A 26,606-nucleotide genomic window follows, 5' to 3' on the forward strand; every position below is an offset into this window, starting at 1 on the left:
ATATTTTCCCTACAAATTCTTAACAGGGATTTATGAACACGTTTTTATTGTTTTTTGGTTGGTTTTTTTTAAGACAACTTTAGTAAGCCAATAAAGGGTGTTAAACACAACAGACTGCAATGTCCAATGAATGCAGCAGATCACTATGCCCTCTGGAGATTACAGTGGCACACAAAAGGTACAGGAAGTTTTTCTTTCCTTCCTTAAAGTAGATTTGAGGTTAAAAATTAATCTCAAAACAGATTCTGAGTATCTCAAAGAGTTAATGAATACCTTAAAACTACCTTTTTCTCTTAATTGATGAAAGGCCAGTTGATAATTGTCCAAAGGCCAATGTATAAAATACCAGTGCAAGAAGATGAGAAGCACAGCTGAGATAGCCAGCAAACCAATGGCAGACAGGAATCAAGTGCTGTGCCCACTGGGGAAGATGCCAAAACATGTTTCTACTTTCCTTCGTATTTTGCTGCTCTTACTCAGTTTCTCCTTTTTCTGTCTGGGAGTCATCTGCATTTCCATAAGTTCCTTTCAGGATCATAATGATGTGCTGTTTTATTGCCTGTTATCTTTGGGGTTCTTTCTCCTTGTGCTTGGCATTTTCTGGAACACTTTGCATGAGGTTTTGAAATGCAGCAGCTTCAGCAGCACCTTGATTCAAAATCCCAGCCTCAGAGAGCCACGTGTCTGCACCGTAGACAGGTATGTATGTGTTGCAGCCTGCTGCTGATGGACTAGGAGGGAGGGATGCTGTTCTGTGCTGCAAGAAGAAAGAAGCAATACAAGATTTTAACAAAACAAAAATTACGTAATTATGTAGATGTTTTATTCTGTTTCTGTGGAGAGAAACATAGTCTGAAATTCGATTTGCTAGAGCCAGCAGCAATGTGCAAACAGCAATTTGTGCAAAAATACTGAACGCAAGGTTCACTACAGGAAACATTGCAGCTTGCACAGTGGTACAAAGCCATGCATGGACGGAGCAGGAACAGCTACACCAGCTTCACAGAGCTCCTGCACGAGTGTCATTCATTCCAGCTCATCAGATGATTCCAGCTGAGATGCTACGGGTTATGTGCTCATACTGCTTCTTAGCAATGAGGCATGAACAGAGCTTCAGCTCCTGATATGGCCAATGCTAAAGTTTCCTCATGTGACTGTCCCTATTATTACTGAGTAAAGTCTGATGCTTTGAGAGGGAGAATTTCTTAATCTGATTGGCGCTAGGCCTGACAAAAAACTTTAAAAGAGTCACTGGATACAAATTATTTTTCCTGCACTGTTGTAGAAACTGCACCAGAAACACTGACAGTGGGTGTTTTAAAGGCACTATAAAAACAACATTCAACAAATTTTGGTTAGATAAGCAAAAGGATGCAAAATGTGGAAAACAATTATTATTGCAATAATAAACAACTCACTAACTTAACTTACTCAAGACACTGATCTTTCCCTGCTTCAAAATCAAACTTTTCTCAGGCACTTGTTGAAATACCCACAAGCGTGAGTGTTTGTATACCATGTGTGGGAATTCTAATGGGAAGGCTCATCTTTTTAGAGTGCTGTGTTTGTTTTAGTAAAACATTTTGCAGAAGGATGCAGGTAATGATCCCAGCTATGTCAGATGTTTTATATTAACACATTCTGTTGAGCTAAACCTACTTAGGTTTCCATTTGTAGTTTAAGCCTCATCTAAACTTTGGAAACATAACAGACAAAACATCTAGTCAAGCTCTCTGAGATAAAATACATTTAAACATGATGTGTTTCTTTTTTGCTTGCCTTTTTTTCAGGCCTGACTTCTATCCTCCCTCCTATGAAGAAAGCACAGATCCTGAAAAACAGACTTTCCCACTGCCAGTTGTCTCCACACTAAAACAGCAGGAAGTCATCCATATCCCTCCATCCTTTTATAGTGAAAGCAGCACAGAGTTCATCAGTGAAACCAATGAGCAGGAAGAGCCACCATCGTATGAATTATGTGTGCAACAGCTACAGCAGCAGCAAATAGCTGACCAAGTCTCATATGCTGAAGAGGAGTCAAATTCTCATCCATCCACACAGGAAAATAGTCACCAAGAGGATAGACGCTGCCAGGAGAGCCTAGAAAGAGCAGTGCCTGTCAGAACATATGAGACAGCCAGTGGGTAAAATCCTGTACCTGTGAAGCAGAGAAAATTGGAAGGTGTGTGTCAGTAATCCCTAATAGCACACCATTAACATCGAAACTGCCAAGGCAAAGCACTGACCATTTGTGTGTTGGAGTTGGAGGGGATAATATATAAAAGTGCTCAGTATTTCAAAGCAGGATGAATCTTCATAGAGATAGAAACAATCAGGCTGGATCTTAGAAAAGTCAACATCACTTACTATAGGAGTTTCTTATGCTGAAAGATAAATGAAGTATCATGTTGTTGTCAGTCTTAAATATCTTGTGGCTCATAAGGGGTTTTGGCTGAAAGTCCTCATCTGTGGTTTTCTAGCATTAGCTATCTCAGGAAACCAACTTGTTCGGCCTTTGCTTGGAATTTGTAAATTATTTGTTGCACCTGATTATTTTTGCATCATGCCCTTCTTGTTATTTGTTTTATTTTGGAGTACTAATAGCTGATGTTTTATTATTGAATTCATTAATAAATTTTGTATTTAAAACAAATGCCATGTGTTTCCTTAAAAGATGTAAAGTGTCTGTGATTCAGGATAAGCACACAATACACTTAATACACTCCCTAGCTGCTAAACAGACAACCCTGGTTATGCTCAGAGGTCCTCAAATGGAAGTTGCAATTGCAGGAGGAAAAACCTTCTGTGACTCCTCTGAGCTGTCTCTAAAAGTGATTGTTTCCATTGCAGCTCTCTTGAGACAGTGGAAGTCAAAAAAGGGATCCTGTTTCCTGTTTCTAACACAAGTGGCCTCGTGATTAGGGAACAAGTATGAGAAAGAGGACAGGCTTGAACTCATCTTTCCTGTGTTTCGTGTTTCCTTCCTTCCACAAAAATCACCGAGGCAAACTTGCATCCAGGCCTCATCTGTAATTCCAGATAATCAGGAAAATTGAATGGAGGTTCAGTCATTGGACCTGCAACACTGACTGTAGGTGGATTTTTGATTTTCCACAGAATCACAAGATAGTTCGGGCTGAAAGGGTCTCCTGGGTTTGGCAGGGATAGGGTTAACTTTCCCCAGCCACTGCAGGGGGTGCAGCCAGGCTATTTCATCCCATGCTGACTTCAGGCTTGGGATATAAAAGCAGCTGCTGGGCCATTGGAGCTGGTCCAGGCTGCAGGCCATGAGCAGTTACACCAGGCATTGCTTGTTTTCTGTATCCATTGGCTGTCATTATAACTGCTTATTCTCTGTGTTGTTCTATTAAATTGTCCTTATCTCAACCCACAAAGCTCTACAGTTTCCTCTTGATTGTCCTCCCCATCCTGCTTAGGTGGGGAGGAGTGAGTAACTGTGGTTTGATTATTGCCAGCCAGGGTTAAACCACCACAGTCTTTTTAGTGCCCTACATAGGGCCTGATGCTTTTGGAAGAAGGGCACAAGTACGTAGCCTTTGGAGGTGACTTCTCTCAGGCATGAAGGAAAGGTATCCACTCAAGGAAGACATTATGTATCACCCTGGCAAGTGGACTACCATGGAGAAAGGTATCCAGTACCTGAGGGAATTGCCTGTACAGGAAGTGATTTATAATGATCTGTATAATCCATTGATCCAGATGAAGTCCAGTGCACACATCCCATGTGGCAGAAGTTCCTCCAAAGCGCACCACGATCTTATACGGCTGTCATATCATGGCAAAGAAGCAAGAGGCAAATGGTGGATGAAGTGGTCAGCCAAATCTGGCCATACAAAGGAAGTCTCTCTTCTTCCTTATAGTCCCGTGTCTCCCCTGTGGAGAAACTATTGCAGGGGCTCCATCAATTTAAGAAAGCTATCTCCTACTCTCCACCTGTACAGGCTCATGTCTCAGCTATTAGGCACAGGTGTTCCTCTGATCAAGAGAGGAGATACAGAGGGTATACACACTGGGGCAACCTGTGGTTTTATCTACTCAGCAAGGGAGAGGATATGAGGAGGTGGGATAGCAAGCCTACCATGGCCCTAGAGACAAGTGTATGGGAACTACAAGCGAGAACAAAAGGAGACTCCTCCTGGAAAAATGCTGCCCCAGTTTCCAGTGAGCTGCTCCCCAGAGAGGTAATGCTTGATCTTGCTTCTGATCTTCTCAAAGAGACCTCTAGTTCCTTCTTACAGAAAGTGAATTATCCATGTAACAATCAGTATTAGAGGGGCCCTGCCTCCAGCCTCAGGGAGGACAGGGACAATAGGATCTATTGGTCTGTGTGGATTCGATGGCCCGGCACATCAGATCCAGAAGAGTACAAGGCTCTGGTGGACACTGGAGTGCAATGCACCTTGTTCAGGTTATAAAGGACATGAAGATTTTATCAGCGGTAAACAAAGTGGAGGCAAGGCTCGTTTATTCGCGGCTGTGCGGCCAATGGAGGTAATCCAGGGTTCCTGGAGCACAGGAAGTGGAGGATAAGCGAGGACAGGACCAGGACCAGGACCAGGCAGCTCTCGTGAGGGGGACGGTCTTGCTGGGAGGCAGAGCCGCAGCAACCACGGGGGATTTAATCGTCCCCCAGGGAGTGCAAGCGACCAGGAGCATGGCAAACAGGGCCAGCAAACAGGGAGTGATGCTGAAGTGCGCGCAGAGAGGACGGGCAGGGAACAAGCCCACGGCCCGTTTAGAGAAACAGAAGTCAGAGAAGTGCCCCAGCTTCAGCTTCAACCTAGCAAAATGGTGAGCACTCACCTAAGGACTAAAGCCAAGGCTCAGGGGGACAAAACCCAGGTGCAGGTCAGTGCATCCACCCAGACAGAGCTGGTTAGTAGAGAAGCTTCAGTCCAGGTGGAGTGCAGGGAGTATTTAGACTGCTTAGGAACCTATGCCTCTGAGGCAAAAATGTGTCATAGGTGCCCAGGAACTGTAGCATCTGGTGAAAAAGCTGCAGCAAACTGTGAGTAGGCTCTGTAGTATTAGATGGGAAGAAGTGGAGAAAGATGGAGGCTTCTGCAATCAGGTGCAACCCTCCAGTGAATCCAGTAAGTCATGGACCCTGGTTACAAAAAAAAGAAAGACAAAGGCTCATCTTCAAAGCCCTCCTTTCAGAGTGCCCACTATAAAATAAGTATGAGGCACTGGCGACAAGGGACTTCATTGAGCAAGCTCCAAAAGGGGAAAACCCACTAAGCAACCCATCAGCTGCAATAGGTAATGGCCACCATAGAAGGAGGTGACGGGTGCTTGTTGTCACTGCTAAGGGGCACTGAGAGACCCATCTGTGGAGCAGGTAGGGAGTCAAGAGAGGTGTGCTGCCTGCCTGGAGCCAAGATCAGGGATGGGCCAAGAGAGTGCCACGGCTGGTCAGGGATGCAGGCTACTACCCCCTACTTGTGTTCCATGTAGTTATGACTGATGTCATCAAGTTGGCTGATGATACCAAACTGGGAGGACTGGCTGATTCCCCAGAAGGCTGTGCTGCCATTCAGCAGGATCTTGACCGGCTTGAGAGTTGGGCAGAGAGGAACCTCATGAGGTTCAACAAGGACAAGTGTAGAGTCCTGCATCTGGGAAGGAACAACCCCATGCACCAGTACAGGCTGGGAGGTCGATCTGCTGAAGAGCAGCTCTGCAGAGAGACCTGGGAGTCCTGATTGATAATAAACTAACCACGAGCCAGCAATGTGCCCTCATGGCCAAGAAGGCCAATGGCATCCTGGGATGCATCAAGAAGAGTGTGGCCAGCAGGTCAAGGGAGGTTCTTCTCCCTCTCTACTCTGCCCTGGTGACGCCTCATCTGGAGTCCTGTGTCCAGTTCTGGGCTCCTCAGCTCAAGAGGGACAGGGAAGTGCTGGAGAGAGTCCAGTGCAGGGCCACCAAGATGATCAGGGCAATGGAACATCTTTCATATGAGAAAAGGCTACGGGAACTGGGGCTGTTTAGTCTGGAGAAGAGGAGATTGAGGGGAGATCTTATTAACATTTATAAATATCTGAAGGGTGGGTGTCAGGAGGTTGGGACATCCCTTTTTTCTCTAGTAGCTTGGAACAGGACAAGGGGTAATGGGATGAAGCTGGAACACAAAAAGTTCCACTTAAACATAAGAAAAAACTGTTTCACCGTGAGGGTGAGGGAGCCCTGGCACAGGCTGCCCAGAGGGGTTGTGGAGTCTCCTTCCTTGGAGGTCTTCAAGACCCGCCTGGACATGTTCCTGTTCTAGGTGAACCTGCTTCTGCAGGGAGGTTGGACTAGATGATCTCTAAAGGTCCCTTCCAACCCCTGCCATTCTATGATTCTATGATTCTATGAATAAATTTGTATTTCTGGAGTGGCAGGAAGATCCCAATAGCTCACTATGTTGGAAGCAGAAGTTAGGAAATAAGTGGTAAACCCACCCCATTGTGATGGGCCCAGAAGCTCCATGAATCATGGGGATAGACTACCTGAAAGTAAGAGAGGGTATTTCAAGGACCCAAAAGGGTCCAAAAGGGTATCGGTGGGCTTTTGGTGTGGGTGCCTTGGAGACAGAAAAAAATTGAACAGCTGTCTGGCCTGCCTGGCCTCTCGACCCTTCTGCTGTGGGGCTGTTGACACTTGAAGACCAACAAGTGCTAATCACAACCACAACAGTGCACCAGCGGCAATATCAGACTGTAACTCTCTGATTCCAATCTACAAACTGATTCAACAATTGGAGAGCCAAGGGGTCATCAGCAGGACTCGATCATCCTTTAACAGCCCCATATGGCCAGCTGAGTGGTGCTGTGCCAGATATGCTGTAACTCCGATACAAACTGGAGTCCAAGACAGCCAGATGATACACCACCATCAACACTGCTAATGAATCCTCTTCAATTCCATTGGCAGGCAAGTGCAGGCCCCAGTTTGCATTCACCTGGAAAGGCATGAAGTAAACCTGGAATCAATTGCCCCAGCATGGAAGCACAGCCCTACCATTTGTTATGGACTAATCCAGGCTACACTGGAAAAGGAGGAGGTCCCAGAACATCTACAATATTGGTGATATTATTGTGTGGGGCAACTCAGCAAAAGAAGTTTTTGGAAAAGGGAATAAAAATGTTAAAATCGTCCTGAGCACCAGCTTTGCCATAAAACAAAGCAAAGTCAAAGGGCCTGCACAGGAGATCCAGTTCTTAAGAATAAACTGGTAAGATGATCTCTGGCATATCCCAAGGCATATCATCAACAGAATTAATGCAATGTCTCCTCCAACCAGTAAGGAAGAAACCCAAGCTTTCTTAGGCACTATGGGTTTTTGGAAGATACACATTCCCAACTACAATATGATTGTAAATTCTATCAAGTCACCATGCTGCATGGGAGAACTTCAGTTTCTCTGTTGGGCTGAGTGTAGGGCTGAGTGTTGGGCTACAGGGCATTGCTCATCTTCTGTATGTCTTAGTTGTCATTTTAACTGCTTGTTCTCTGTGTTGTTCTATTAAATTGTTCTTAACCCCCAAAGCTCTGCAATTTCCTCTCGATTCTCCTCCCCATCCTTCTGAAGTGGAGAGGAGTAACTGTGTAGTTTGGTTATCATCAGCCAGGGCTAAACCATCTCAAAGGAACCTTTAGAAAATCATGCAGTCCAACCCCTCTGGCAATAAGCTGGGACATCTTTGACTAGATCACGGTGTTCCGGTCATCCAGATTGACCTTGAATGTATGCAGGAATGAGGCATCCACCATCTCTCTGGGCAACCTGTTCCTCTTCCTGTTGCAGAACCAGCGAGACAGAAAAGTTATCATGCTTTCCAGATGCCCACGTACTCTTAGACAATAATTTTAGCATTATGGCTGCACATGCATTAAAACCGCAAGCTGTGGTAGTAATGGTAGCAATGGCTAAGGCCAAGGGAGTGACAATCATGTCATTTTTTTCTTCCAAATAATTGTATCCTTTATGGGAAGGACCTACAAACCTATGGTCGATGTAAGGAGAAAACAAAGTAGGATAAAATGCAGGGGAGAAACTACTGAGAAAGGAACATCAATTCAAGTTGAGGAAGATAAATTTGTTAAAACAATCAGAAGCTATAAGAGTCCCTGAAAAAGATAGACGTTGATAGATGCTATCAGCATATAAAGACACAGAGTGACTACGAAGTGACACAGCACAGAGCAGAAAAGCCACAGGAATACTGCCTATTATTTTCAAAACAGATGAAGTGAGGATCTGCTACACCAAATGACCTTGTTATGGTCTTTCCTTTTAGCACTCCCACATACATCCTGAAATCCCTTTCAGCTTTGCTCCTGGGCTCCGGCCACTGAAGGCTGTTTGCACTGGTGCAGGGATCAATTACAGCAGATGAGGCTGACTAACCAGCAGATCTCCTGTGGCAAAAGGCTTAACTTGTGCAAGTTCAACTCTTTCTTTGGCTGTGGAAATCTAACTTTTGCAACAGGTAACTTTTAAAGCAAGACCACATTAGTGGGAGATGATTGAGTCTATAGGTAGCTCTGAGAGCAAGTACTGTAGGAGTACTGCCAAAGGCTGCTCCTGGACCAGTCTGCTATGGGAAATGACATTCAGATTCTTTAAATGTAGTTTATGGATAATCGGGAAGAGCTAATCCTCTCTTCCTTTATCCCAGTCCCAGGGCAGTCCTGCAGTGCCTCTTTTGAGCTCCAGTCATCTGCAGATATTGTGAAGTCTCAATGGGTCCAGAAACATGAAAGCAGAGATAACCACATCTTCAACTTGCAATTTGGAAGAAAGTAGTTGAGACATGAAAGTAACTGAGATAAGGAGAAAATAAATGGTAATATCTAATATTTTATGTGATATAATCTGTTTTTCACTTTGTCTTTTCAGTTAAGAAACAGTTTGGCTATGAGCTTATTGGAAAATGGTGTGGGCAAATAGCTCAAAAATTTCAACAACCTTAAAGCAGCAAAAGCTTTTAAACAGTTTGCTTCTGATCAAACTTACTAGCGTGATGTCACCTTTTCCAAGAATAGAATTTTGTTTTTCTTTTTTTTAGATTAAAAGAGATTTTCTTTGAACTTGAGGATATGAATTGGTCAAACTAGGGCTTCAGAACAGAATAGGTTCTTCTAGTGCAGTGACAACAGCTTCTTCATACAAGTGACTGAGGCACTGAAGGTGAGTAGCTGTCCTGATACTAAATACTAGAAGAAATGAATGGGCATGTGAAGGCCTTCACCACAGAGATCATCAGATGGTGGAGTCTGGGACTTTAGGACGAGGGAGAAGGGCAAAAAGAGAGATCAAAGTTAGCAGAGCAGACTAGTCTCTTCAGAGATCTGCTTGGAAGAATCCCATGGGCTATGGCCCTCAAAAGAAGATGAGTCCAGGACCTCTATTTGATTTTCAAGGATCACCTCCTTCAAGCTCAGGAACGGCAGAAATCAAACAAAGGCAGCATGAGGCCTGCATGGATGACCAGGGAGCTCCTGACTAAACACAGATATGAACACAAAGTGCATGATAAGCAGATGCAGGGACAGGTGATGAAGGAGGAATATAATATCCAATTACACAAAGATGAAATTAGGAAAGCCAGAGTTCCCTTGGAGTTGAATCTGGTGACGAGTGTGATGGGCAACAAGATAAGTTTTTACATTAGGTGAAAGAGGATATGGAAAAGGCTAAGGTGCTCAATGTTTTCCTTGCTTCCATCTTTACTGGTAAAACCAGCATTCAGGAATCTCAGGCCCTCAAGACCGTGGGAAAGTCTGGAGCATGGAAGGCTTACCCTGGGTGGAGCAGGATTAGGTTAGGGAGAACTTAAAATGGTCATATACAAGTCCATAGGATGATTTGGGATGCACGCACAGTGCTGTGACATTGAAAAGCTACTCTCTATTATCTTTGGAAGATTTTGGTGACTGGGAGAAGTCTTGAGGAGTGGAAGACAGCAAATGTCACTCCTGCCTTTAAGAAGGAGGAACTGAGGAGTTGCAGGATGGTCAACTTCATCTCAGTCCCTAGGGAGATGATGGAGCAACTAATCCCAGAAACTCTTGCCATGGCCAGGAAGGATAAGAAGATGACAGAGTAGTCAGCGTGGACTCATGTCAGGGAAATAATGCTTAACCAACTTGGTGATATCCTTACAATGAGATGGTGGATGAGGGGACAGCAGTGAATGTTGTTTGCCTCAACTTTAGTAAGGCTTTTGACACCATCTCCCGTAACATCCTCACAGCCAAGCTGACAAAACACAGTTTAGGTTAAGTGGACAGTGAGGTGGATTGAAAACAGTCAGGCCCAGAGAGTTGTCAACGCCGCCACAAAGTCCAGTTGAGGGCTAGTTACCATCAGTGTGTCCCAGCAGTCAATATTGGAGCCAACATTGTTTAATATCTCCTTTAACAAAATGTGTGATGGGGCAGAGTGCAGCCTCAGCCATTTTGCAGATGATACAGCCCTGGAAGGAGCAGCTGACACACCAGAGGGTTTTGCTGCTCTTCAGATAGACATGAATGACCCAGAAAAATAAAGTTCAGCAAAGCAAAATGCAACGTCCTGCCACTGGGGAGGAATAAATCCCAACACCAATACATATTGCAGCCAGTGTGCTGGAAAGAAGCTTCATAAAGACCTGGGGGTCATATGTCCACAACCTGGACATGTTGACCACCAGCAACTCACCTGCACAGCAAAGACATTCAATGGCATTCTGGGCTGAATCAGGAAAAGCATTACAACTAGGTGCAGGGAGGTGATCCTTGTGCTCTGCTCAGGACTGCTGGGATGCATGTGTAGTGCTTGAGTCCAGGTCCAGGCTCTCCAGTACAAAACAGACAGGGACATACTAGAGTACCTGTGGCAAAAGGCCACAAAGATCAAGGGACTGGAGCATTTGTTGCATTATGAGGTGCTGAGAGAGGTGCTTAGCTTTAGCCTGAGTGTTTAGTCTGGAGAAGAGCAGGCTCGGCTCGGGCAGGATCTTACTGATTTCTACAAATACCTGATGAGAGAGACAGAAGAAGATGGAGCAGGGCTCTTCTCAGTGGTGCCCAGTTACAGGACAAGAGGCAATGGACTATGCTTCCTTCCCACTTTTATTTCCTTTTTCTCTCTTTCCATCTCTCAAATCCACTGTTGTGCTATTAGTATTCTTCTGTCACATCTCTCTCTCTCCACCTGCATCCAGCAATTTATCGTCTCCTAATCCTCTCTGACACCTGAGGCCTCTTTCTCTGTTCCTGGAACTAACCAAGCCTTGTGTTGGTCAATCCTCTGCTAGTGTACCTTGAAATTGTTCTCTCTCACTGTCTCTGAATTCCTCTTTCTTGTCTTCCAGCATGCTGGAAGTGTATCTTTGTATTGCTGGGTACAGAAAAACTTGAGACTCTGGGAAATGGAATTACTGTTCAAGTAAATGTTGTTGCAACCACAGCTGAAAAACACAGAATCTTGCAATTTCCACTCTTGATAAATGTGCTAATCCAACAACAGCCACCAAAGGGTCTGAGTGTCTCTCATAGCATGTAGACACTGTGATTAATGAGAGTTTTCCCTCTGCTAGATGCATGGCTTGTTTTTAGAAGCCTTGCATCTTTGTCTAAGTTCATATATGTTGCTCTTTTCCAAACATTTCTCTTTCATGTTAATAAGACCAGAAAATGCAGCACACTATGAGAGGCTAGAACCCTTCTGCAAACACATCAAGATAGAAAGATATGCACTGTACTTCAGCCTTATAAAGCTTTACTCAAGTTATTGCAGAGAAAAGCAATTGACTGGTGGAAAATACTGGTTGTTACATATTCACAGCATCACCAGTCATCATATAAAAGGGTTGGCAAGTGGATTTGGGGCTAGGCTAGTTCTGGAAGACTGCTGTTTGACACCTATTCAAAATTACACCCAAACATCTCCTTTCTCCACTTCCGTTCAGAGGCACAACTATTGCTTCTGAAGCCCAGGACAAAGTCAGTACTGAGATTTTAAAACACACCCTTTGTTCAGAAAGACTACCTGCATGAAAGCAGAATGCCATCTACCACAGCTAGTGCTCTAGTAGCCTTCTGATAAAAGCATAAATATACTCCCTCACAGTCCTGATCTGTTCCTCGTGAGTCAGCCCACCACATCTTGAAAGACACCTTACTTTTCAAAGTGCAAGTCCCAGTCCTGGAAGCTTGGTAAATTGGGTCCTTGGTGCTATGACCAGATAGATCTCTGTGAACAAAAATTGTTTAATTCTCAGAGAACACATAAGATTTTAGAAGTTCTTAGGCTGCCTTTCTGAATGTTCTTTCATGCTGCCCAGTAATTTGAAGTGTCATAATCCAGAGTATGCCTATGCTTGACCATGTGTGATCCACTAGTTAGAAGCTTGCTGTCCTGCACTTAGAGGAGTTTGAGCTGTAATATCAGATGAGCAAGGTTTCTGTAAAGATGAATATTCCTACATTCAAAAGCAGATGTTCAAACTCTGCCATGGCCATCTCAAAAAAACACCCTTTTATAAAAAGAACTAAAGCCTTAAAATCTCTTTTGGTTTATGGAAAGACTTAATGGCAATGTAGAATAATACATGAGAACATTGGCACCTCATTTGTTTTGAGTCAATTAAGTAGATAATGTAATTGTAGTAAAGGTAGTTTTATTAGGATGCTTGAAAGTGCAGTGTGTCTTGTCCACAATTACTTATTAAGACAGAAATACAGCATTACTCTTTATTGTGTATTAAGTGCCACAGCAATTTTTGACAGAAGTGTTGAAAGAAATCAAGGCAACTTCCTCCTCTGCAATAGTATGTAAATTGCACTAAAATTTTGTAACCACAATGAACTGAAACACACTGCAAAGAGGCAATTTGCACAAAGCCACCTTGACAAAAGATACAAGTGACCATGCTATTCCCAATGAAGCAAAGCTTTCAAACAAATCACATGCATACAGTGTTTTTGTTGTTCTTCAGAGCACTGTATAATAGCTAGAACTGCAGTATCATTTCACAAGCTGAAAAAAACACTGATGTCCATATCCCCAATATCCTTCTCAGATTTATGCCGGGACATCTCTTCTCCCTTTGCACACCCCAGATTTTTATTTCTGTGATCCTCTGTTACAAAGAATCTAATGGAAACTCTGTCCAGCTGGTGAATCAGACAAGTATTTCTATTTCATTTGCTAGTATTTGTTCTTATTTCTGCTTCACTATATGCTTCACTTACGACTTCATGCTAAGTGGAGCATGAGTATTCCAAAGACTTTAAAAACTTACATAATAACTCTCTCATGAAAAATTGCTGCAGTGATTAGATTTCAAACACAGTAAGCACAAATACCACCTGCTGGCATGAGAAATACTGCAAAATGCAGTCAGATTCCACAACCGACATACTGCTGGAAGGACATAATCAGCTTCTATAGCACAAACGCCTCCCTTTGGAGGAAAACAAAAACCTAGCCAAAATATCTTGAAAATTTAAAGGCAGAAGTCACACTGATGTGCTTTAAAAGCCAGGGTAAAAACATCATACAGGATAACCCCTTCTTTGGGAGCATGTGCAAGTGTGTACACAACACTGCTGACAGCGTGCATCTGTAAGCAATGGGAAAGACAGGAGTGGTGTCACGTGAGGAAAAATACTCTTTTCGAAGCTTATGCCTCAGACATGCTGGTTACCTCTTCATAAACCAACAAGAAGGTGATGGGGAACTCAATATTCACCAAGCATGTCTTTGCTTTGCAAATCCTCCCCCTCTCTCCCTAACTGAAATTTCCCCAACTTTTATCACAGCATTCACAAGCCATTTTCCTTTCTGTCACATTGCTGACAACATTTGAAAGTTAAGGCCTCTTTTTTTGATTATATTGTTATCTGAAATTAAGATATTGCAGTTAAAACTAATAAGTCAATACACTACCGTATTTGGAGATCAAGGCAAATGAATATGCTCAGTATTATTTTGAATTTTTCTTCCCACCCGACATTTATCCCCAAGAAAACCTTTAAAATGATACAAGGCACAAATGGCTAACATGTTTCAGCAAGGTCTTAGGTCTTCCTTGCTGCTCTTCTTTTGGCCCTGGTTTAACAATCTTGTGTGGCTTCAGGTGATGACAGTGGGTCCCTTTCGCCCTGTCCTCTCATGAATCTGAGATATTTTCAGTGCGATTGCTATAAGAGGACTCAGCACAGCCTAAAGAGGAAGAAATACATTGAATTACATAAAGCAGAAATATCAACAGATATATTTAGAAATCCTTCTTTTAACTGCAGTATTACATAATAACAGTAACTAATCTATCAATAAATACTGCCACAGTTAAGAGTCTCTATTCTCTTATTTTATAGAATGAAGCATCATGCTGAGCATATATTTTGTGAAGAGTTACATTGAGCACACCTAAGCTACACAGAAAAGAGAAACCAGCAGATACACCATACTGATAATGTCTTTATAACGGGAAATGTGGAGCTCTTGTGAAATCTGCTATCCACAACAATCTAGAAATCACAAAAGTAGAATTATTTCTGTTCTGCTGAGTGGAAGTCATGTATGTGAGATTTTCTTCCCATATGAAGACACTGTGAAGCTCAGTATCAGAAGGTACAAATCAATTAGAAATCACAAATGTCTCTTTTTGAGTAACACCACTGTAACTGTATTAAGCAGGACAAATTCCAAGAGAGGCATAAACTCAGAAGTTTCATTGCTACAGACCTTATGAAATGGCCATATGTAAGAAATTGCCCACATCGGTGAGTTCAGATAACAACTATGATAGCACCATGTAAAACCATGTAAAATACTATTTTTCAAATGGCAACTGAATCTTCTCTCAGTTAATTAATGGTATGAAAAGTCAAACTCGTAGAGCTGAATTTTAAGTGAAAACATTCTTTACAGAGAATCACACACTGCCAAACTAGTAAGATAATTTTCTGATCTTCAAAGATTTTCCCCTGCTGCCTCTTTCAAATAAACCATATTCCAGTTTAAAAATCGAATCAAACAAAATGGTAACTATGGAGAGCTTAGATGTACAGATTTATTTTTAAATAAGCTTAATATAATCAATACTAATTAAATAATTTATAAATAAATACATTAAATAGTCACCTTACAGTTTCTGACTGCATGAGTTGCTTGCTTTATTTACACAAATGGTCCAATGGTTAAATCTAAACCATTGGAGAGAGACTGTGCCAGTAGGGTCATGGAAGGACACCAGGAATGACATGGATGTCAAATGAGTTTATAGTCAAACTTAGCTATGCATAAGTGTGAGCAGTCTGACGTTATTTTTCAAAAAGCTCCGTTTTTGTAGCTATCTGTCTACTGAATAGTCATCAAAGTGGAATACAAGTCCACTAAAGTCAAACATGCTTAGAGAAGATTAATATGCAGAGCATCACATCACATCTGTGGGCAAATGCTACAAAAGTAAATATTAAAATGTGCCAATTTATGAGGTCTGGATGATATCATTCCTTTCCTCCATCAACACGGATTAAGTAGAAGAGAAAGAAGACCAAATTATCTGTTTGGTCTTACCAAGTTCCTCTGGCACTCCCATAGGAAACCTCTTTTTTTAATTTAATCTGAAAAGCAGAAGAAAATTTTAAAAGCAACCCTACTGACCAGCTTTACTTGACTCTACTTTCTTAAGCAACAAAGGTACTCTGAAAAAAAAAACAAAAACCAAATAAGTATCTAGAGTTCTTTGAACAAAAGACAAAATCAAATGAATTTATGAGCCAATCATTTACAGAAAAAATTTAGCTGCTGCTCTTTTGCCATGTTGTTCCAACTAAATATTTTGCTTATTACAATCACACTTCTCAACAGAGAAAGTCCAGGTTTAGCTCTGTCCTCTGCTACTTGAATTTAATTACACTTCCTTCATCCTGTAGATTTAAAAAAATCAAAAGTGTATTCTATTTAGAATGGCAAGAGTGGGGCAAAGTAACAAGGAACTAGAGCAGTATATATATTTTAAAACTCCTTTATTTCACAAAATCACAGAATCTTAAGGGTTCAAAGGGACCTCGAGAGATCATCTAGTCCAACCTCCCTGCCAGAGCAAGACCACCTAGAGAAGGTCACACAGGAACTCATCCAGGTGGGTTTTGAATGTCCTCAGAGAAGGAAACTCCACAATCCATCTGGGGCAGCCCGATTCAGTGCCTCGTCAACTCAACAGTGAAGAAATTCTTCCTTGTATTTCTTTGGAACCTCTTAATGTTCCAGCTTATACCTCTGCAATGATTAGTTTATATTTCAGCTGCAAAAGACAAATCCCAGCCAGCAGTCATCCACAGTTAATATAATTCTAGAAAGACTTCTACATCTTCAAGAGATCTTGATTTAATAATATTTTTCAAGTGTTTTTTTGTACTTAAGAAATTGCAAAACATTACATTGACATTTCAACTCAAAATGGCAATTGCAATCACACTATAAATTAATAACATATTTATCTCTTGAAAACTGTGTGATATGGTGTGTTAACCTTTACATAAAATTTAAGAACTGAAAATTAACAGAGCTGAGTTAAACCAGAATTTTGCTTTAGTAACAAGAGACAGAAGTTTTATCTGTGGAAAAACAAATGGTAGGAATGATTATTCATATGAGGAAATACATTAAACAAGTAGACATAAGGCAGACACAAATCAAAAGCTCTTTGGTTTGGGAATAATCCGTACCAGAGACATCAGAGGTGCATCGTTCTTTCTTGGCTCACTTTTTGCCTCTGATCTTGCAAAAAAGATTTTGTACAACTCTCTTTCTTTTAGTCAAGTTCTCAGATAAGATTTGCCCCATGAGGCATCCATCTTATCAAAGACTTATGCAGATCTGAAATATACCTGCTTGCAGGTTAAAAGTTCAGCATATGTCTGGAGTTTGGCTTCAGAAAATATTTTTCTCAGAACAGGTGGACAGATGCCATCTATATGTCAAGAAACACCTTGTGAAAACCTACTATGTGTAGCATTTATACTAAAACTTGACTAACCAAAAATTCTTGCAATTCTGATGCAAAATCAGAACTTTATATCTAGACTTTGCTGGAAAGCTCATGAATCTTTTCTCTTCTGTCTCCCCTCTAGCCTGTCCTGAATTTCAGCCTTGTTAAGACAACCAAATGTGTTTTACAGAAGTCTAGGCATGAACACGTCCCATATTTTCTCAAATTCACTTTTCCCAGTCTAATAAAAATCTCAAACAAAAGTTATCCCATCAGTCTCATCAATCAAAAGCATTCTGCACAATTTATCCATGAAAGATAAATAAAAAAAAGAGCTCAGAGAATGGCAATACCCTCAAATAGGGTCCAAGCATTTTAGCAAACACCATAAAACTACACATCTCTTTTTCGGTTCTCAAAATGCTGCTTACTGCACTGAACTGCATTTTTAATTCATCACCATATCCACCACTGCTATTTTGGGCTCTTTCAGCTTTACATGCACCCAAGAGAATGTACAGGGTGGAACACTCAGAACACAAGGCAAATTATTTGTATTCGTCTCAGTATTTGTAAAACATTAAACACTAAACTGTTTGCTCCCTGTATTTTGGGATGACAGGGAGAGGTAACATAAGATCTTCCAAACTGACCAGTTTTAAAAGAATGTCATCCTGGGGACAAAGATCCAGTATCAGTAGGGCGAGTCAGATACCATCATGTCTTTTCAGTAATCAGTTGGCTAAACCCTGTGTGACGGTTACAGAGGCATTTAGGCACCTGAATTACTAACAGTCAAAATGACATTTTGGACAGTAAGTATTTCAGAACAAATGTTCTGGCATAGCACTGCACATTCCAGAAGAACTTAATTCCCTGGAGCAATTGTTAATGGCTCGAAGTTAAAGAGAGATAAACAAGTGTGTTAGTACAGCATGAAGCTGTCAAAGAAGGGCTACAGTTTAACTTCTGGAGCTCTGTGAAGATAGAAGATGTGCCAAGTGTTTTCCCTTTCTGCAGCTTCGCTCTCTAAAAACTGATATCATATCCCAAACTCTACCTCTTCAGCTGCTTGCCTAACAGATTTAGTATCAATTGAAGTAGTTTTCCAGTTCACAAAGGCAGCCTTGAGAAAAACATACTTGCAGAATGCTTGCAAGTCACTAAAAGCTGTAGTTGCTAGGTGGTGTTACCATTATTATTATTCTATAAATTAGGATAAGCCTTAATGCTTCAGGGGCAGGGTAGAAATTCTTTTCTCTTTTAACACTTAAATTCATTCTCACTCCTTCTCTTTTTATCATTTGAACACTACACAGAAGGTTGCTCAGGGAGAACAGGGTAACCGACACAGCTCTGAGTCTTGGAACAAGGATACAGAGAAACTAAAAAATAACTCTTTCCTTTCTTATTTCTTCCTGCCCCCATATAATTTTCCCTTGATTCATATGACTGTGTAAAGCTGCTGTTAGCCCTCCATGACCTAGGCAACAGAATCACTACCACATCAGCCAAGGGAAACAAAAAGGAAGGTGGAAGAGAAGGGTGAATCGCCCAAAATATGTTTTAAGGGCCCTGCCTATTAGAAGGAGCTTTTCCTTTAGGCTGTCATCTCTTTTAAAAGTCAAACCAGTACAGTTATAAAGGAACACTGAAGTGATGGAAGAGACATAAAGAAGGGACCAAAACAACTACAAAGTGAACTCAGCACTGAGTACCCTTAGGACCACACAGTCTGGCACCACAGCTCTACCTCCAGGGCTTCTGCCACACAGGCTCATCACATAGCTCAGCTCAGCTCTGCTTAGCTCAGCTCAGCATGTCTGCATGGGTCTTGCATTCCAAACACTGGAAGTCTTTGGAAAGGTTTGCGCTACAGCCACCCGTCCTAGAAGGTCTAAGCGACAGCTCTGTTCATTGTGGAACAAACTGGACTGGGTCAGTAACATCCACAGCACTGATGGTGCTCACTGTATTACCACGAAGCAGCACACTCAGTGGGAAAAAGGAAACTGATCTCCCTCCTCTTGTGCCTGGTCTGCCTGATAACTAAAATAAAACTACAATAAAGGTCAGGAGGCTGTTCTGCCCCTAGTAAGGAAGGAGTGCAGGCATAGGGGGTGATAAAGACAGGCGGAAATCATAAACTGAGTGGTGCATGGAAGCATCTACATTTGCAATAGCTTACTTATTTTCTAGTATATCCAAAGAGCTTTGAGTGAAGATTAGGTTTAATGAGCTCATTTCCTTGATTCATTAAATATTCTGTAATTACTGTCATATGAAGTATTTTTCCTATATAACAGGAAAACAGACTTTCCAGTTTCACATGACTTAAAATTTGTTCCCTATATGGCTTTGAGCAGAATTGGAAGCTAAATTACTTGTATGTAAATAGCACAAACATACTGTGTTACTTAATCAGGTGATCAAATACATGGAAATCTCCATATCGCGCATTTCCTCAAAAGAACTCTTCTGAATTTTAATAGTAAAGGCAAAACTTTATATGATTTCTCTGGACAGTATTGTGTATTCTAACAGCCTATCAGAGCCATGCTAAAAGACCTAATGCCTTAAAAGTAAGTAAAGGTACAATTTGCTACCAAACTGCACTTGTGCTTAGGGTTGTAAGAATGTCATAACAAAAGCACACAGAAACCTTCAATTTTTTCCGTATTAAGTGGAATTAGACACAAGGTCTTCTGGGTTATTGATATCAGTTCCTTGCTCTTGGACAAATTCACATAATAAATACTCTCTTTGTATAATCACTGTATGTACACAATCATGCATAATCACAATCCTCTCATCAACCAAAGTACATCTGAAAATCACGTTGTTTTTTTTCTCTGCTTCTTGCCATTCAAAAATTATTTCAGAAATTCAGATTTTAACGATCAAGACACTTTTTATCCCAATGGTTTTTCTTTTAATTGGCCTGCCTTTTTGGACAAAAACCCAAAGAAACTGCTCCTGCTCCAAAATCTTTGCTTGGCTGCTGCTACAAAATCTGATGATCCTGTAGCTAACTAGCACACTGTTCCCTAGTCTTTGGCAGATGTAATTGCAGCATTTGCAATTCACTGCTACCTGTCTAAAGAGTACTTGATACAAACTGCACAGGTCTACAACAACATCTATTTGTTGCTGTTGTAATAAACATAATGAGTAAGATTATACTGTAAACAAAGGTAGTCCATATTCAGAACAATACAGATTACACTATTCCCAAGGTCCTTATCCTGCAACAGCAGCACATGTTGAAGAATGCATTGGATTTACAAATAAAACAATTTAAAACAACTCTGCGTCATGACTCATTCCTTTCTCAGTCTTCATACATGAAACTTCCTGTGTGAACCTTGACCAAGTTTGATAACATATCCAGACAACTAGACAAAGGACAAGAAGATATTAACTGTACATCAGGATCTGCAAATAATGAATAATGATTAGACCTACAAAATGAAGCTATAAATCAGCTTAAAGGTCAAAAAACTCTTAATACCTGATGCCCATTCAACATACCTCGAGATTTTTCCATCTCTGTTAAATTTAGCACAGCTAGTAACTTGATTAACTTTACCAAAAGATACTTGCCAATGTATAAAGGTCCAGACAAAAGGCTGTCTTTTGTTACAATGAAATGAACTTCTTGAAATTGCTAGCTGGACACTATTTGTCTGGTTAAAACCAAAGAAATAATCTTTTTAAGGAAACCTTCCAAGGTAGTCGCAAAGCTATTTTCCCAGATGAACAGTGATGAGGGGCATCACTAGTAACACAGTCCATCAGCAGAGCAGTTTTGTCTCCTAAGGGAAACATGTCAGTTTTAGAAAAGCATTGGGCATTGCTTTCAAAACTTTGTTCTAGAGCTAGATTGCATCACCACTATAAATTACATAATTTTAAAATGCTTACATTGAATTGTTTTTAATATATTTTGCACAGAATACTATGTTCATTTTTCTTTACTGCTCCTAATTATCACTCCTGTTGACATCAGCTTATAGGAAGACCTGAGCTACTGATGGAAAGTAACCACACCTTATTTTCAAGGTGACAATGAAGCTGCTTCTGCTGACTTCCTTCAATGGCTCATTTAGCAGCCAGAAGACAGTGCTTCTCACATTTATCTATGAACTCAGACTTATAATTACTGCTGTATTTTACTACGATTCCTTGGATCCTGATGTTGCTGATCAGACAGTAGTCTATGCTTAATTTTTCTAGGTGGAATGTATTAGCAATTAATTATATGAAAGACAGTATCAAAATAATATTTGAACAGTTCTTAAATTCATTAATATCAGTAGTTTGGCCTACAAAGAAATTGGAAAAAAAAAGTTCTTCTGAACCTTGCTTCTGTCTGGTTACAAGAATGCTCTTACAGAAGCTCTGGTGTTTCTGAAGGAAAATACACACTGCCAGCTGGAACTTTATATTGTTTGACATAGGGGCAGCTTCTAGTGTCTTCTCGGAAAAAAATAAATCCAATACAGTAGAAAGTGTGAATGGGGTTGCAGCGGTGTTCTTCATTGATCAAATATATTTATGACCCTGCTAGCTGGCTAAACCTGGATACACAGGGAAACAATAAAATTGCTCAAACAAGATCCTTTCCTCTATTGGAAGTTTAATATTCTATCCAAGTAAGTAAGCATACTATCCAAGGAGTCACTGAGGATGCAAACTGTTACTTTAAGAAAAAAGTAGATCAAATTAGAAGATCATATCTGCAGGAATAAAAAAAAAAAAACAAAACAAAAAAAACCAACGAAGTACTTTTTGTGACTGACAGACCATTGTTTAATAGTATAAGATGAAATTCCATTTACAGTTAGAATCTGGTGAAAAAAAAAAAAATAGTCAAACATTTACTTAGGGTTGAAACGCATTAGAAAGCTTTTACGTTTGGGGAAACTTCCATTTGCCTTCCAGTCATGAATACACATGTACTTGGGACTTCAAACTACAGGGCTTTAATGAGTACAAGCCAAATGCTTATTCTCCCTTCCACAAAACATTCTGAGTCCTCTCGTGTTGTATATCATAGCATGAAGATGTTTTACTGGGAAAAATCTGACTGCTTGAAATGTGATTTACATTATGAATTGTTTTAGGCACCTGCTGGACTACACTGCAACCTGCTCTAAAACTTCAGTCTTGTTAGGAAAGAGTATGGTTATGATATAATTCTCACACAGCACCAAGTCTTTCCCTTACACGGAATCCCTGCATTATTAACACTCTGATATCTGTATTTCCTAACTGTATTCTCATTGTGAAAAATCCCTGGGATGCCGTCACTGGTCTCCAGACAACCTGCTTGAGAAATAATCTTTTTTTTTCAGCCTTGTTCTGTAACTTAGATGTCAACACTTGCAAAAAAAAAAAAGAATAACAAATTAAAACTAGCACTTCTCTTGACAGACTAGAAGTCATTGTCCAGCATCAATCACCAGGCACCCCAGCCCTGGACATCCCTGTTGTGTTAAATATTGCACATACATATATTAAAGCTGCTGGTCCTGCCTCAAAACATGTAAAATCGTATCATTAGGAATATTATCCACCAACACTGTAAATGGGTTGAAGTGCTGAGTGTTGCCATTGCTGTTACAGAGGAAGTGCCTTACATACAAACAATGTTACTACATTACCTGGGGTTCCTTATTGTGCTGGCTAGGGTCTTTTTCATAACTCTCTGCATAGATCCGGAGAGTAGCTCTTATGTGGCTAGAAGCACTCATTCTGAAGATGAGCCTGGAAGCATCTGAAAAAATAATCCGCAGCCCCTATGGGAGAAGAAGGTGCAGTCCAAATGTAAGGCTGCAGTACCTTTACAAATCACAGTTCTCTGCTTTAAAATAAAAAGTGAAAGAAAGAGCCATATGGATGCAACTCCTCTTTCTCTGTAACTCTAGACAACTTATTTATTACTTTTCTCTTCCTCTAAAGACTAGAAATGATCTTGTGTATTCCCTCCCACTCCTCATAACAAGGACTCTCTTACTGTTGTTTTTATTTTTGTTAGCAATTTATTCTCATTCTATGTGGCAGAACACAAAATCAAGGGTCTGAAAAATAGTTTCAAGATCAGCAAGGATCAGTGCTTATCAAGCTAAGATACAGCTACAGGATCTCAGGATTAAAAACCAGTTGTCAGTTGTGAACACAAAAGACAAGATCAGTTGCTACCCCTCATAAACCTGCATCAGTATCTCATTACAAGAATTTCAACAACAGTCTGCAGTACAAGGTGGGAAAAGTAAGGTTTTAATTAGTTTCAAGTATACTCATTAATGCACATTACCTGTGTGTAGAATAAAAAGCATTTATTACTAACTAACTGTGCATTTGCTCTTTGCTCCTATCTCCACTTCTTTTTTTCATTCCTCCTTTCCCTCTTCATACTGTATATATGAACCATCTACCCAGAGCCAGAGTCAATAGATTTTCTCTACCAGAAGGCCATTAAGAGCAAAGGACCAAGTTGCACAGTTAAACAATTGTAGTGGTTCAATACTTTACCAATTCTGCACTAACATGCAGTCTATTTCCCATCCTGTAAATGGTACCCTTAGGCTAACTGCCACTCCTGCTGTGCTACTGAACATTATTTCCCCTTTTAGTCTGGTTGTTGGCAAATACCTACAGCATAAACTGAGATCTTGCTACTTTTGTTTAAAGAGACATAAAACACTGAAAAATGAAAGGAGATAATTCAATGAGAAGCATTTTATTCCTCCAGTTTTATCAGTACCATGAGAAGACACTAATGTTAGCAACACAGTACTCCCAATATTCTAAAGAGCAAGCTGAAAGCTTTGTTTACTTAGATATATGCCAAAACATCTTCAGCACTATGTAAACCATTGGTTGATAATCACAGAATCGTAGAATGGTTTGTGGACCCACTCCAACAGGTCTTTCCTGTGTAATGCCCATCAACACTAGATAACATACAACAGGAAAATATTCCCCATGGATAAAGGGCTGGATTAGATGGTCTAAGAGGTATTTTCAATCTCTAACTTTGGTTATACCATGAAATTGTCTTTATATGCCAGTATGGTATTATATATTAATATTAACACGTATTGGCAATATAAATTTATCTTTTAGTCTCAATTTGTACAGCACAAGTGACAGAAATAGTTTACACTTGGAAGACTGAGCTTTAGAGCCTGTTTTTCTAGTATTTGCTACTAAACCAACTTTAAATTCAGATTGTTCAAGTGATCCTGATGGGAGTTTTGCCATTGATCTCAATCGAAAACAAGATTTCATCTTGGTTGCCTAGAATTATACAGGCACTTTGTTATGATCTGACCCCGTGAGCAAGGGGTTGTCTCTTGCTCACTGCTCACTGCACTTAACTTTATGGCAGTGAAAAGACAGGAGATGAAGAGTTTCGTCATTCTGGCTATAGTTTGTTTCAAATGGTCATCAAACCCAGGACTGGCAGCTCAAAGTATGGAACACTCATGTCAATCAGCTTTAGGAGAGAAGAAAGGAAGTCTGACCAATTTGCACAAAATGAAAGTGTGATCACCAAAGCATATGACTGTCTTCCACTCCAAAAGCTAAATGGGTATTTTATATGCTCCAGCCAGGCCAAGCAACACCCACAATGCTGTTACTAGCACAACCACATACTCCATGGTTATCTATTATCATGGCAATCATAACAATAACACATTGTTACTTTGTTTAGCCCATCTGAAGTCTCACCACTCTTTAAATTATGGTCTCCAGAATAAAAAGGACTTATAAACACTGTCCATAACTTCATGACACAGAAATATTCCACCAAACAACAGCATCTATAGACAGTTTGATGTTACGGTTAATGGCACACAGGATGTTTATGCAATTTATACAGACATGAGACCAGCAGAGAACTCACTGTAATATTTCTGAGCTTATTTACATTTCTCAGGGACACACAACTGAAATTATAGATTTTTACACATACATGATGACAGATAAAGTTTGTCTGTAAGGGCAGGATTTCTGCCATACAGTTAAATATACTCTGTAAAAAGGAATTACAGAGACACAGTGGCTGTACTCCCGAAAAGCAATACTCCCAAGGAGAAATCATATGCTAGGCAAACAATGGCCTTTAGAGCTGGCTGGCAAATCAATTTCTAAAATCATGATATTTGCAGATGGAGATGTAGTTTTACTCACTTCAGAGAACCCAGCAGCAAAAAAACCTGACTTTTGACTCTCCCTTAGGAACAGTGACTTAAGCACTAGCAATGCTTTTCACTGAGGAAGGCTACAGAAATTAATGAGAGCTAATAATATTTTCTAATCCTCATTGTTATCTGTTAATTATATGCAAAAGCCATGAGTTGCTTAGGCCAAAAAAAAACCCAGACAACACTATTACCAAATAAATATGAAAAAGCATTGCTTAGAGAACAACCCTTCTGTAAAGACAAATCCAAGCAGGTTTTCCCTGCTTGTTACAGAATATTCAGTCTAACATATAGAAGTTTCTTTTTTGACATTTTTGAGCCTTTGAGTTCAGCAAGGCCAAAGCAAGCTGGTCAAACTGGAAGCAGTTTACTTACTGTTTGTCATAATGGTATTTTTTCACCTTTTTTCATCTTTGCTAATTTAAAGCCACCTACTTGCCATTTATTATGTAGAAGGTGTCAGCTCCATGAAACATACAATTTCATATGTAGAAATTATAAACCACAGCAAAAGGAAAAGAAAGAAGAGTAGCACAGTGAAAAGCCCACAGGACAGATTAACTTCCAGTTTTAATACAATAGAACAAACTATTTGTCATTAATAAGAACAACATTTTCTTAGAGAATAGAATTTTTTTCCTGTGAGGAAGCAGATGAAAAGGCTTAAAACAGTTTTTACACTGAACATCTGCAGGTATTTCTCCCTTATGATGAAAGGTTAAGAGCGCTGGGGCTCTTAGCTTGGAGGAGACTGAAGGGTGATCTCATTAATGTTTACAAATATGTAAAGGCTGAATGTCATGAGGATAGAACCAGGCTCTTCTCAGTGATGTGCAATGACAGGACAAGGGGCAATGGGTACAAGCTGGAACGTAAGAGGTTCCAAAGAAATACAAGGAAGAATTTCTTCACTGTGAGACTGAGGGAGCACTGGAACAGGCTGTCCACATGGGTTGTGGAGTCTCCTTCTCTGGGGACATTCAAAACCCACCTGGATGAGTTTCTGTGTGACCTACTCTAGGTGTCCTGCTCTGGCAGGTGAGTTGGACTGGATGATCTCTTGAGGTCCCTTCCAACCCTTAAGATTCACTGATTATGCGATATTTATTTTAGGCAAATTAGTTCTGCTAATCGATATGAATAAGATGTGGGAACTCTGAAACGAGATTGTGTTCCAAGGTTAACTCACAGGCTTTGAAGTTCATGTGACAGAGACAGAGCTTCACTGAGATTTCTCTCTCCTATATTGCAATTCAGTCCTGATGAATCAGAGACGTAGTGCAGTTACACTGAATATATCTCTCTTTCCCCTGCCTACCAGGGAACAAAACTTTGAATGGATTCCTAAAAAACACAGCTAGAAAATATGCACAAAGCTCATGGTAGAAAGAGG

At 40.5% G+C, this 26,606-nt stretch overlaps 2 protein-coding genes across 2 annotated transcripts in view; one reads left to right on the top strand and one right to left on the bottom strand.

Annotated features, from left to right (window-relative positions):
• Positions 1-358: 358 nt before the first annotated feature.
• Positions 359-2,148, top strand: TMEM252 (transmembrane protein 252). Its single transcript, XM_062017757.1, has 2 exons — positions 359-699; positions 1,791-2,148. The coding sequence occupies exons 1-2, from the start codon at positions 359-361 to the stop codon at positions 2,146-2,148; spliced, it is 699 nt and encodes a 232-aa protein (XP_061873741.1).
• Positions 2,149-12,733: 10,585 nt separating this feature from the next.
• Positions 12,734-26,606, bottom strand: part of PGM5 (phosphoglucomutase 5) — a 68,586-nt gene continuing 54,713 nt past the window's right edge. The window contains exons 10-11 of the mRNA XM_062017756.1: positions 22,664-22,798; positions 12,734-14,221 (exon numbers count right to left, since the gene is read on the bottom strand). Of these exons, the coding sequence (XP_061873740.1) occupies positions 14,132-14,221; positions 22,664-22,798 (225 nt within the window). The 3' untranslated portion in view covers positions 12,734-14,131. The remainder of the gene's footprint in view (positions 14,222-22,663; positions 22,799-26,606) is intronic.

Source organism: Colius striatus, chromosome Z, assembly GCF_028858725.1.
Source record: "Colius striatus isolate bColStr4 chromosome Z, bColStr4.1.hap1, whole genome shotgun sequence".
NCBI classification, from domain to species: domain Eukaryota; kingdom Metazoa; phylum Chordata; class Aves; order Coliiformes; family Coliidae; genus Colius; species Colius striatus.